General features: G+C 41.0%; 1 protein-coding gene across 1 annotated transcript; it reads left to right on the top strand.

Moving 5' to 3' along the window:
* The first annotated feature begins 5,829 nt into the window (after window positions 1-5,829).
* On the top strand, window positions 5,830-12,281 carry Ct47c1 (cancer/testis antigen family 47 member C1). Its single transcript, XM_052170321.1, has 4 exons — window positions 5,830-6,589; window positions 7,668-7,811; window positions 8,440-8,586; window positions 12,253-12,281. The coding sequence occupies exons 1-4, from the start codon at window positions 5,830-5,832 to the stop codon at window positions 12,279-12,281; spliced, it is 1,080 nt and encodes a 359-aa protein (XP_052026281.1).
* The last annotated feature ends 115 nt before the right edge of the window (window positions 12,282-12,396 follow it).

The raw sequence follows: 12,396 nt of genomic DNA on the forward strand, positions 1-12,396 counted from the left end.
TGTACAAGCTTAATCTGTGCCTGTATTGTTTCTTTTTCTCTTCTTATCTTCTTTCTTTCTCTCATTATCTCATTCTTCCTTCCTTCCTTCCTTCCTTCCTTCCTTCCTTCCTTCCTTCCTTCCTTCCTTCTTCCCTTCCTTCCTTCCTTCCTTTCTTTTTTTCATAAAAGCCTTCTGCAAATTGCTTCTCAGTCTTTAAAGCCTTCCAGAAGTTCTCTAGCACCAAATTTGCCTTAGTCTCATTCCCCCTTAGGAATATGTACCCAACACAAATCTTGCCACAGTTGCCTTGCAGTAACCCAGAGAAAGCTCTTTCTCAAATTCAACTTTCTCTTACTCTAGGTTGCTCTCCCACATTATGGGCATCTTAAGCTCGCTGGCCTAAGTTTCTTAACTCCTCCAAAGCCTTTCCTATTTCATAAAGATTCTGTCCCACCAAAGGGCTCAGCAAAGCTTTAACTCTATGCCGGTGCCTGGGTTCTCCTTAAATCTGGTTCTTTCTCAAGTCTGGTGAACACTGTCCTATCAGGTACGCTGATCTGGGCATCATACATTGCTTTTCTAATACCTACATTCTTGAGTTGTACCTATCCCTCCTCTATTGTCTTACTGCCCCTGGTATCTCTGAGAACTTCTGCTAGCGATAACCAAATGTCTCTGATGGATTGTCTGAGCTAGTCCACCAGGGGCTGATTCCCTGTGTCCTGCCACAGGCTATGCAGTTTATGTCTCAAGGATGGATGTGTGCTTATATTGTTTAATTCCTTTGCTTCCATAGTATTCACAGCGATCACATCTGCTCTGTACACCATAGCTTCACAAGTAGGCTGTAAACAGTTTCCCCCCTGATTCCAGCTATTATAGTGCAGAATATCCTTTGACCACCATGCTACCTCACTGAGGACCATTGTTAAGACCCCTGTCAGCCTGCAGCACTATGGATTTTCCCTTTCTCTGTGTCAAAGGTCAGACTTGAGTAGCATATGTTGCTTGGAGGGCATTCCCTTTTTTGCTACCCAACTCCCCTGACATGTCCCTAGGTTTTGGTTTCTAGAAGGAGCTTTGTATTATTGGTCTAATCAGGATACTTTTCCCATTTTAGCCATGTGGTCATTTAAAAATGCCAGGCTAATGCCTCCATTTCTCCATTTCTTTTAGCCAGTTTACCCATTAATTCAGATGCCAGTGCTAAAGCCTCCCAACTCGTATCTTTCTCACTGCAATCCCCTTACTCTACTTGTAGTCACTCTCAGGGATACCTCCTCCACCTTGGATAAAGGCTAGATCTCTTATTACCTATAGCAGTGGTGAGGCTGCCTCTGAAGCTGCTTGCTGGCATGTCCACCCATGATGTACTACTCCCAGGGCTTATAATGTCTGCTATAGACCTTTGCAGTTCTCAAAACATCTTCAGACTCCTAGAGTAGACCCTACCTGTCAAGTAGTATGTCATTCCTTAACACCTGGAAGAGCTTCCCCAGTGGCCTTACTTGCATGCCTCACTACTCTCTGCACATTATATGCCCTTGGCACTATCCCTACAAACTTTAGAGGGACAAACTACCACATCAAAATTTCCTCTGCAAATGCTCACACAACTTCAGTTTGTCTGCCTCCCTCATTCTGCATATGGGAGACAATGCTATTTGCAGTTTCACTCCCCAATCCATTATTGGTTTTGTTGTGTCCTCTCAACTATGCCAAGGGTTGCGAAAGTTCCTTTCCCTGGGGTAGACTTAACATCTACCATTGCAGCTGAGGTCCCAACAACAAACTGAGCCAAGGAAATGATTCACCCAAAGTTTACTCTGGGAACCAATGGGTTTATTAAGCTTCCTCACCTAGGCAACCTGAGGAGTTACTTACACGGATGTGGGCACCTCTCCTCCAAATGGCCCTACCTGAAACGCTTTACTCAATAGGGATAAGGACTTCCCTGGGACCACATGGATGGAGTTCCCAATTCTAGTCTTCCCCAGCATGCAAACACACACACACACACACACACACACACACACACCCTTCTTGGGCCAGGTGCAGAGTTGTAAATTGGTTGGGACAATTGGGAGTAGTTGGAGCTTGGGAACAAGCCCAGTTGGGATAATCTTTTCAAGAGGGGGCATAGAATACCACCATTAAAATGGTAATTACTTGGCTTGAAAGGCAGTCACTCACAATGTATATGGTTCTTTGATTTTATATAGATATATAAAATCATATATATTGCATATGTCAGGCATGACAGCGAATGTGACACTGTCTAGAGGAACAAATGAGACTGACAGGAGGGTGAAAGGGGGAAGAGAAGTATAGAGGGGTCTGAAGGGTGTATTCTCAGAATATAATAAATACTTGTATTATGTCCTTTAACCCGAGGACCACACCTTCAATGAAGGGAAACATTTTCTGAACACAGCAAGGCAGGTGCACACATGAACTCACAGCAGGCACAAAACCTATTCAATTCCGGGCCAGACTAGTTTCCAGCATAGAGAGGGGAGTTGAGCACACAATCCCACCATTCGTCGCGGAGTGCTTGAAAATTGCTAGCTGCTAAGAAAGGAGACTCTTTTCTCTAACAGTGTGTGTGCACCCTGGTAAGTCAACTAGTGGAAGACCACACATCCAAGAAAGTGGGTCTTAAAGCTTTTAAAAATAAAAAGGATAGCAATGTGGGCAGGCAAGAAAAGGGACTGGATCTGAGATGAGTTGGGGGAGAATGAATATGATCAAGGCACAGTGTATGAAATGTGAAACTCTTAAAGAGTTAACAAAAAGTGAATAAAATAAAATAAAAATGCTGCAAACAAGCCACTGGGAGTCCTATCATTTCATGCTTACTTAAAATTATATATATAATGTACACATATATACTACTCAGTATAAACTACATATATACATAAATATCGTGTGTGTGTGTGTGTGTGTGTGTGTGTGTGTTTGTGTGTGTGCTTGCATTGTGTGTGCTTGCATTGTGTGTGCTTGCATTGTTTAATTGAAGTTATACCAATTGGGGTAATAATGCTCTCCTCAAAAATCCTAGATTACTCCCAAAAATCTCAGTGCCATACATGGAAAACCTCCTTTAGAGTTGTTCATCAGTGCAGTCCAAGAGACCTGTAAAACAATATAGACTATTTCCATGGTCCCTAATGCCTTTTGTAAAAAGAAGGCAAGGCCCTGCTGTTGAAGATATAACACACTTTGAATACAGGACTTGGAAGAATCAATCTGGATCCAACCTCAAAGCTGCCTCCTTGAAGACTAGTTTTTCTAGTATCAGAAGGAGCTGAAAGCTATTAACAGTCCTGTTCATCTGTATAATATATGAACTACAACAATAAACAGCACGGCAAGACATTTTGAAAAGCACAATGGCAGCATTTATATCCCGAGGGTAACCAACAGCCACTCGATTAGACTTCAGGGCCACTCAATGGGAAGGAATATATGTCTGGCACTATATATTAGCCAACTTCCCATGGTGTTGAGGCTATGGAACCTAGAGGAGACACCATTACTATCATATTCCAGAGCCAGTATAACTGGATGTAAGTACTAATACTTGTATCCACAGATAAATGTAGCTTTCATCCTTCATTTAAAAACTTTCCTGTTTTTTAGCAAGTGGGGAGCATGATAGAAAATCACAACCAGTAAAAATGCAGAAATCAACCGACCATGGAGTGCCTGCTCCCAATGAATACCCCTACACCTAAGGCTCAGGGAACATTTCAGAAGGGGAGAGGGTCTCAAATATTATAAGACCTACAGAACCAAGATAGCCTCTAAAGAAAAGAAAGCACACAAGTGGGGAGGGAGGAGGTGTGCATCTGGGAAGAGCGAGGATGGGAGTGCGGGATGAATACAATCAAGATATGCTTATGAACTTCCCAAAGACCTAATACAAATATTATGTAACTTTTAAAAAAATAGAGAAAAACTAATCACCAATTTAATTAATTGAGCAACAAATCATTTGTGTAGAAATTCAAATAGGCCTTGCTTTTAACACACAGTTTGAGGTCAGGTCAGATTTGCAAAACTGGTTTTTTGCAATCCTAACTTTAAAACTATAAAAAAATGTAGATTTGATTAATAATAGAAATAAGTGTACAGAAATATCAAATCCACAAAAGCTGTCAGAAAAAAAAATATCTGAGACCATGGAAAAGAAGGAAGTGGCAGAGGATGCTCTGCTCCTGGAAGATACAGGCCAATATTTCAAAGATGTTCATGAAGTCAAGTTACTATCTTTTTAAAAAATATGTTTATTTATTTATTCATTATTACATGTATTGGTGTATTGTCTGCGTGTATGCCTTTGCACCACATGCATGCAGTGTTTATGGAGGCCAGAAGGTGGCATTGGATCTTCTGGAACTAGAGTTACAGACAGTGGTGAGCCACGTTTTGGGTGCTGAAAATTGAATCAGGGTGCTCTGGAAGGGCCGTGGCATTCTCTTATCCACTGAGCTGCATCTCCAGCCTCTGGATTTGTAATCTTAATAAAATATTCTAAAGTTTTTAAACAACTATATGAAGCTGTTTACAAATCAATAGATGAATATTGACAATCAATTTTGATGCTAGAACACACAAACATTAAACCCCATTTAGGCAGTATTGACCTTCCAAGAGTTCAGTTCTTGAGCTTAATTCCGTGAAAAATAAATGTAATTATCATGTCTTAGTATAGTGTTTGTGGAAATATTTTCTTTCCTTTCGTGAATACATAATGATCTAGGTTTTAGCTTTCTCTGAGACCTGCAGAGCCTAAAATATTTACTCTACACTTCCCTGACTTAGGATCCTTCATATTGGACAACTATATTTTAGCTGACAACCATAAAATATAGAGGGTAGCATCAGGGATGGAGAGAGCTCAGCCACTAAGAACACTTGCTGCTCAGTGTCGGGCAATACCAGGACAGGGAAGCAGGAAGGGGTTGACTGGGGTACAGGGGGAGGGAAGAGGGCTTATGGGACTTTCGGGAAGGGGGGATCCAGGAAAGGGGAAATTATTTGAAATGTAAATAAAGAATATATCAAATAAAAAAGGGGGGAAGAACACTTGCTGCTCTTCCAGAGTTCTGTTCCCAGCACTGACATCAGCCTGTTCTTAAATGCCGTTAATGCTGGTTCTATGGGAATCTGATGCCCTCTTAGGTTCCAGCACTCACTTGGCATACACTAGCACAGACACCTTTAAAAGAGGAGGGGAGAAGAGCGATAGGGTTGACTTTGACCTAAAGAGATCCCAGGTTTCTAAAAGTACAAACTAACAAACAAAAAGGTGGTGTTTCCTTTTTGTTAAGGAAATTGAAACCCGCCTCAAGGTTTTCAATCATTCATTGGACAGTGGCCACGTCAATCTTCACTTATCAACAAATCAGCTTAGAGCTGGCTATGTAATGACAAAACCGTTTATATAGCGTTCATAAGCCCTGCCCCCACCACCTATGACACAAGTATTTCCCATCTAGTTCCCGGATGTTAGCAGAGACACTTGGGCTGGCCTCCGCCTGGGCAGGCCTCTTCTGCCATCACGTCCCTGCTACTTCCATGGGACTACCTCAGGTACCATCATAGACTTTTGTCCCCCTCACCTGCTGTCTCTTCCATAAGCCCTGTCTCCTCCAAGTATGCCGTTCCCAACTTGTCTTTAGGGGCCAGCAACTTCTTAATCGCCATCTTTACCGGAGTCCTCGCTGTTGTCATCTCGCCTTCTGTAGTAATCTGGTGTCATCCTGGCCATTTCAGTCTGAGTAGTCATTATCTTCATTATCCCAGATCAGTCAAGGTCTTGCTGAGGTACCTACCAGTGTCATGTCTAACATAAGGGATCAAGATTCAGCTAAAGAGAGCCAAGACAATACAGTAACTCTTGAGGGAGAGTGGGTACAGGAGGCTGCAGAGAGCAGTGCAGTAGGCCCAGATGGCTCCTCTGCCACATCTGAATCTGAAGAAATAGTGGTAGCTTGTCCTACAGGGGTGGAGGATGTTGGGCCCGAAGGAAACCCGGAGGAAGAGGGTAACAGGGCAGAGAGTGTGGGTATCGAGGAAGACTCGGACATTGAAGCTGTTGAGGAAGAGAAGGAGGAAGAAGATGAGGAGCAGGAGCAGGAGGAAAGTACTCTAGCAGATCAACATGTTGTGGTGGATGCCCATCATTTCCCAATGGCTGGCTTCCGAGTTATGTTTCTGGATCTGGTCCACGCCATTCTCAATCGTGTGTATTACAACGACCACATCCTGATTAGAGACCCCCGAGACGACCAAGAGATGAACTCGCCTAACACCTGCGAATCTAGCCACTCAAGTGAGCTCCAAGTACCACCGGAGCCTATTCCATCAACAGTGAGGGCAGCAGACTACGATCATCAGGGCTCAGACCTTCCGGAGGTTATCTCCACGTTTCCAGAGCTGGAGGAGCCTCCTTACTTCGAGGAAACAGCAGACCATTACCTGCAGGAGCCAACAACTAGGACAGCCGGGCAAGCAATAGAAGAGATGGCAGAAGCAGCAGCAGCAGAGGCCGCAGAAGACACAGCAAAGGAAATTATAGAGGAAGCCATAGCCTCCAAGGGTAAGGAAACAAGGCTAGGGTCCTATACGTGCCCAACGGTACTGGGCAGGGGTGGGGAGGCAGGAAATAAGAGCAAAGATTGGCACCAGGAGGGAGGCTGCTGCTCTGGCTGAGGCTGCTTCTTAACTGCGCCTGAACAATTGACTCTGCTCAGTGCTGGCCTCTGGTGGGGAAAGTTGGGTGGGTCGCCTAAAGTCAAAGGTAGCTGGTTAAAAAACTTGTTCTGTTTGTTATTGTTTTTGCTTTTATTCATTTGTCTTGAGACAGGGTCTCATTATTTATTTAGCCTGGGTTATCCTGGAACTCTCGATATAGCACAGCTTGATTTTCACAGTTCCCTGCCCCTGCTGGCTACGGAGTGCTGGGATCATAGGGCTATGTCACTAGGCCAGTTCTATGACATCCTTTACAGGTGTTTGTTGTGTGGCAGTCTCACATAGGCTAGGTTGGCCTTGAGCTCACTAGCCAAGGTGTCCGAACCAGAGCTTGAGATAGAAAATAATAGTAGAATAGAATAATAAAATAGAATAATAGAAGAATAAAAGTAGAAAAGAAGGCTGGCTACAAAAGAACAAGAAAATCGTATTCCTCATCTTGAGTTTTATGGTTTTTAATAGTATAAAAATTCTCAGAAATTTGATTCCCCGCATTGATGAAGTGGTGAAGCAGTTTGGGAGCACTTGCTGGGAAAGGAAGTGTTCTTATTCATGCCTTGAGAATAATTCATTATGAAATTCATATCTGAGGCAAACATAAGTATCTTCCTTCCAGTGTTCTGCCTGAGGTATAATGGATGCAAGGTGACTAATGCTTCTGATGTCTTCTTCAAAGGAGAAGAAATGAACATCATTTCATGGGATATTTGCTGGGAAAGGGAAAAATGTCACTAGAGAAATGGTCAGGTGGCAGAAGTGTAAGGGTTAGGGAGGCATAGCGTGAACACTAGGAGGGTACCCAACTACTGTTTTGGTAGTTGCTCGTGTCTCCCTGTTTCTCCCAAAAGTGTATGGTACTATTAATTGGGAAATAAGAAAAAATGTTCCTGTATGGTTTGTAATGATCTTTACTAAATAAATAGGTGAAAACCATTGTGCTAGACAGTATGAAGATGGCAATGTAATTGATGAGGACGAAGAAAAAGGCGAAGGAAAGAAAAATGAAGCCCTTGATGAATTGGACCCAGATGCAGCAAACTACTGCACCAGCAAATTCAGGTTTCTGTGTATAGCTTTGAGTATCACTTGCCATCCCTATAGCTATTTATCACCTTTTTTCTTTTTTAAATTCTAATTAATTAATTGAGAAAAGCTTTATTTTGAATTCAAACAAAATTCAATATAACTTACTTAGGATGTGACTAAAATATTCATGTACCCATTAATCTAAAATGTGGTGTGTTTTTTGTGGCTGTCCCTTACATATTGTGCAGTGTTTTGTACATGAATATAAGATTAATAACAAGTGATAAAGATATTAGACTTTATACCTGCATCAGATCTAGATGAATATCTGTTTAGAGAACAATTGTCTGAAGCAACAGTGGTAACAGCTGGGCCAGTCACTAATTGAGTCCCCAGTGCTTGGTCACAGTTGTGCAGTCACCTATACTAAGTAGGAAACACCTTTAAGATCACTATGGACAAATAGTAAAAATGTTAGACACTTCAAGTAAGATCATTTCTAATGGTTAACACCTAAATACTCATTTAGCTGTGTATTTTTATATTTTATACCAGTCAAAAGAAATTTTGTCCTAATATGACCATTTATCACCAAATTGATAATTAAATTTTAAGGAATATTTCTTTAAATGATTAATTTTTCTTCTCTTTTCTTTTTTTTTTCCACAGCTGAGCGCTCCATGAAATGTGTGGAAGCAAACATCTGGGAGGGTAAGGAAGTAGAACTAGCAGTGGCTTTACAGCTCAAGGACTCTACATGCCAACAGAGTCTTTCAAGCAGAATATACAAGACTGAGGCCTTCGCTCAGTGCGTTGGTAGTGTGTGGGGTTGACATGTTCAGTTGGGATCTCTGGAGCTGACCACATGCTTGCGTGTGTGTGTGTGTGTGTGTGTGTGTGTGTGTGTGTGTGTGTGTGTGTGTGAAGCACAGACTAATAGCCAAAAAGTCGGTGTAATCACATGATCAGTTGCACAAGCACCTTGATAGCCATGGGTTTGATTCATAAGACAGAAGCATATTCTTCGGTGATTGCTGAGCTATAGCACAAACACAACAGGCGTGCGCAAGGTCGGATTGTTTTCTTGAACATAGGGAGCAAATTAATCTTGTATAATTTTTCATTTTCTCTTGTAGTAAAGAAGAATAGGAAGAAAAGGATGAAGAAGGAAAGTTTACTAAGTTCACCAAATTTAGACTTTCCACTTCTTAAAAGCCCCCCCCCAAAAAAATACAACAGTGACTTCGTCTGAAAGTTCATTATCCAATAGCGAAATTCCTCCTCCTAAATTTAACATGGTGCATTCAAGTTCCAAGTGAAACAATGTCATGTGATAAATTAAAACATAGGCATGATTTGGAGGCAACACTGTAATTCTCTTTTACTGCTTCTGTGTTCATTTGACAGGGATAACTTTGCAGTATTTCATATTTATTTTAAGTACCTTATTGTAGCCCAATAATTAAAATAACACACTTAAAACGGTTTTATAGGCAGGAAGATGAAGTTTAAGGCATTAGTTAAAACTCCATGATACTATCCAGTTATACATGCATTTTCTCTTACCTGTTACAGATATATTTGACAATGCTTAGTAAAGCAAAAAAAAAAAAAAAAACATATTGTAAAAAGAAATAGCAATATTTGTAGTTTTTATTTAGATAAATGCTCCTGACTCATTTCTACTTTTTACTTCTTTGGCTACATTACTTTCATTGTAAGGCAAACTTATTTTAGTTATTTTTATTGTGGTTCAAATGAAATTAAATGTCAATTCGAAAACAATTTTTATATGTGGGACAGCAAGGCTTTACTGTTTTGTTTTCTCCTATAAGAGTGACTACTCTCATGTACCTGTTGAATATTTTAAATATTCAGCTAGACTGATTTGACATATGCTGTGTGAAAAACAATGTACAATATCTTATTGATTACATGCCTAAATCACAACCTATTGGGCTAATTTTTAAATATATTATCTTTTTATTACATTTTGCAATATAAGTTTTCTTCATTATTTAAAGATTTCAAGGGACTTTTCAAAAGATTTTTTTCACTTTTATTTATGTGCAAGCATCTCAGTGTGTGGGTGGGTGCCCATACAGACCAAAAGAAGATGCTGGATCCTTTGGAGCTGGAGTTAAGTGCAGCAAATGCTCTTAAGTGCTGAGTTACCTCTCCAGTCCCTGTAATGCCTTTTTGATTAATTGTTCCCTTTATTAAAATGTCTTCTTTATCTTTTCTCATTAGTTAGAGTTAAGCTACTGTTTTGTCAGATACTGGGATAGCACTACTTTGCCTTTTTAAAAAAATGCCTTTCTTTGTCCTTTCACTATAAGGTGCTACCAGTCCTTAAAGCTAAGACAAATTAGGTTGTAGGCAGCAGAAAGATGTACAGAGCCATATTGGGGTGTCATGCCACATGGCAGGAACTTGACATTGGCCAAGGACAAGGGCTTCGGGCAGGAATCTGACGTTAGGGCATAATACGGAAGTAGGTTACAGCAGGAATTTTTATCCTAGGGTGGAGTGCTAAGAGTGTACTTGACATTGGTCAAGGTGAACTTCTCCTAACCTTTGTTGAGCAAGGATTCATGTGCTAGTCAGGATCCTACCCCACCTAGGGTGGAGAAGCTCAGAGTGAAGGTGAAGTTTGTCTTCCTCCTGATCTACGAATTCCTGAATTAAGCAGGTGACCCACCCAGCTGCCTGAGCAGTAGAGCCAAGACCACCAGAAGACTTCTCCTGAACTCAGCCCAGAGTCTGGGGGGAGGGGCTTGCCCAAACTGTTAAATGGTCTGACCACCATTAAAGTTGGGACCTCGATCAGTAAACTATCATCCTGGCCTCCTTCTTTTCGCACCTTCCCCATCCAAACCTCAGCTTCTGTTCCCCCCCAGTTCATAGTAGCTACAGGCAGCTACAGAATACAACAGAAAGATGGATTTTGTTTTTTAATTCACTGAAGCTGTGTCTTTTTTATTGAATAAAATAATTATTTGAAGGTGTGCATTGAATGCTGTCTTTCCTGTTTGTGTTCATGATCCTATTTTGTTTTTCAGTAATTATAGTTTCATTTGTTTTTAGCCTATGGCCTCTTGGATACAATTGGTTCTCTTCTCAGTCTGAAGTTTTGTTTCCAGTATTCTCTGTGGGGCTGGTTTGGTGGGCATGAAGTATTTAACCTTGTTTATATCATGAAAAGTTTTTTTTCTTCAATTCTGGAAGATAGTTTTGCTTGACAGAGTTTATCTGGGATTGGTATCCAAAGTCTCTTACAGCTTGTAGTACATTGCTTTATGCTATCTGACTATTAAAGTTTATTCTGGTGGTGATTTCCCTGCATGAGAAAACAATTTTAAGCTTAGCATAAAACTAGTTTTCATTGCCAGGAGGGAAAAGGCAAAACTGTATGATTTTTAGCAGCATAAAAATAAAAAATTGCATAATTATAAGCATTAACCAACTTATAAAACCAAATCAAACTGAATAGTATTTTCAATGAATTCTTAATTTTACCTACTTCTATCTTCCTGTATTACTGAAAGTAATTTATAAATTGTACCAGGAAATAAACATATAGTTCCATGTGACTGGGAAATACTGCAGTCTATGTTCCTTTCAAATATATCCTTTAAAAAAGTAGGAGTGTGTGTGCAGAGGGTGCACAGACTGCGAGCACATGAGGAGGTAGGTCCCTGGAATCCTCTGGGCTTCCCTACTGCTTTGATTACAAACATGTGTTACCACCTAGTTGGTGCTATGATCCAAACTCATGTTCCCCTATTTGAGTAGCAGGATCTTCACTCAGTGAATCATCTCCCCAGCACCTTTAAAAAACAATTTTGGCCATTTCAGGTCATCCAAACTCAGTCTTCTTGAGAACTTTTTACTATTGCTGAAAATGGAATTACACACTTTCAAGAATATTCTGCTTGCTAAAAATCAATACCAGGTGGAAACTAATAAATTACTCCCTTTAAACGTGTCTCAGGATCACGTCTATACTGACTTTTTATACTATGGAAAATAAATATAAAAATAAAATTGGAGGTATGTGTTTGAACATTTTTTAAAGGGAGAGAATTTCATACTAATTTAAAAATGAGCGGCCTGTTTATTCATTGGATTACGGACATGTCACTTCTGAGTTTTCAGCAAATCAATGTACAGTTTGTTATGCAAAGGGACAGGAAGTGGCTCTTTGGCTGATCCTTGGTAACACTGACCTCTCTCCCCTATGTGGCATCCTTTTCTCTTCTGCCTCAACTTGTGGAATAAAGTCTAGGTTTTCGGTTCCTGAGATTGTACACCTGTCTTCCCATGGGAATTCTCAGGTGGCACTAATTAGAATGCTAACCTCTAGATTATCTCCCCCGCAGCACCTACTCCTCCCGCCCCCCACCCCCCACACACCCCCACCCTCTCGCCATTACCTTAGTGTTCACTCCCTAACTCGGCCCTTACCCTTTTGACCCTCAGGTCCCATCGGGCCCCCTATCCCCCTTTAGCTCCCTTTATTACTGCAGCTCCATCTCTTACCTTGGCCCCTCAACCCTTTTCCCCCTTGGGCCTCTCTTCTCCTCAGCCCCTACTTCTCACTCCACCTCTCACTCCACCGCTTGC

This window comes from Apodemus sylvaticus, chromosome X, assembly GCF_947179515.1.
Source record: "Apodemus sylvaticus chromosome X, mApoSyl1.1, whole genome shotgun sequence".
In the NCBI taxonomy this organism is placed as follows: domain Eukaryota; kingdom Metazoa; phylum Chordata; class Mammalia; order Rodentia; family Muridae; genus Apodemus; species Apodemus sylvaticus.

What these genes read in the sequence shown, in the direction of transcription:
- Ct47c1 (XM_052170321.1), top strand. Translation starts at nt 5,830, where the DNA reads ATGTCTAACATAAGGGATCAAGATTCAGCTAAAGAGAGCCAAGACAAT. An exon ending in GGAAGCCATAGCCTCCAAGG is followed by an intron (nt 6,590 to 7,667) that starts GTAAGGAAACAA and finishes CTAAATAAATAG; the next exon opens with GTGAAAACCATTGTGCTAGA. An exon ending in GGCCTTCGCTCAGTGCGTTG is followed by an intron (nt 8,587 to 12,252) that starts GTAGTGTGTGGG and finishes TTTGACCCTCAG; the next exon opens with GTCCCATCGGGCCCCCTATC.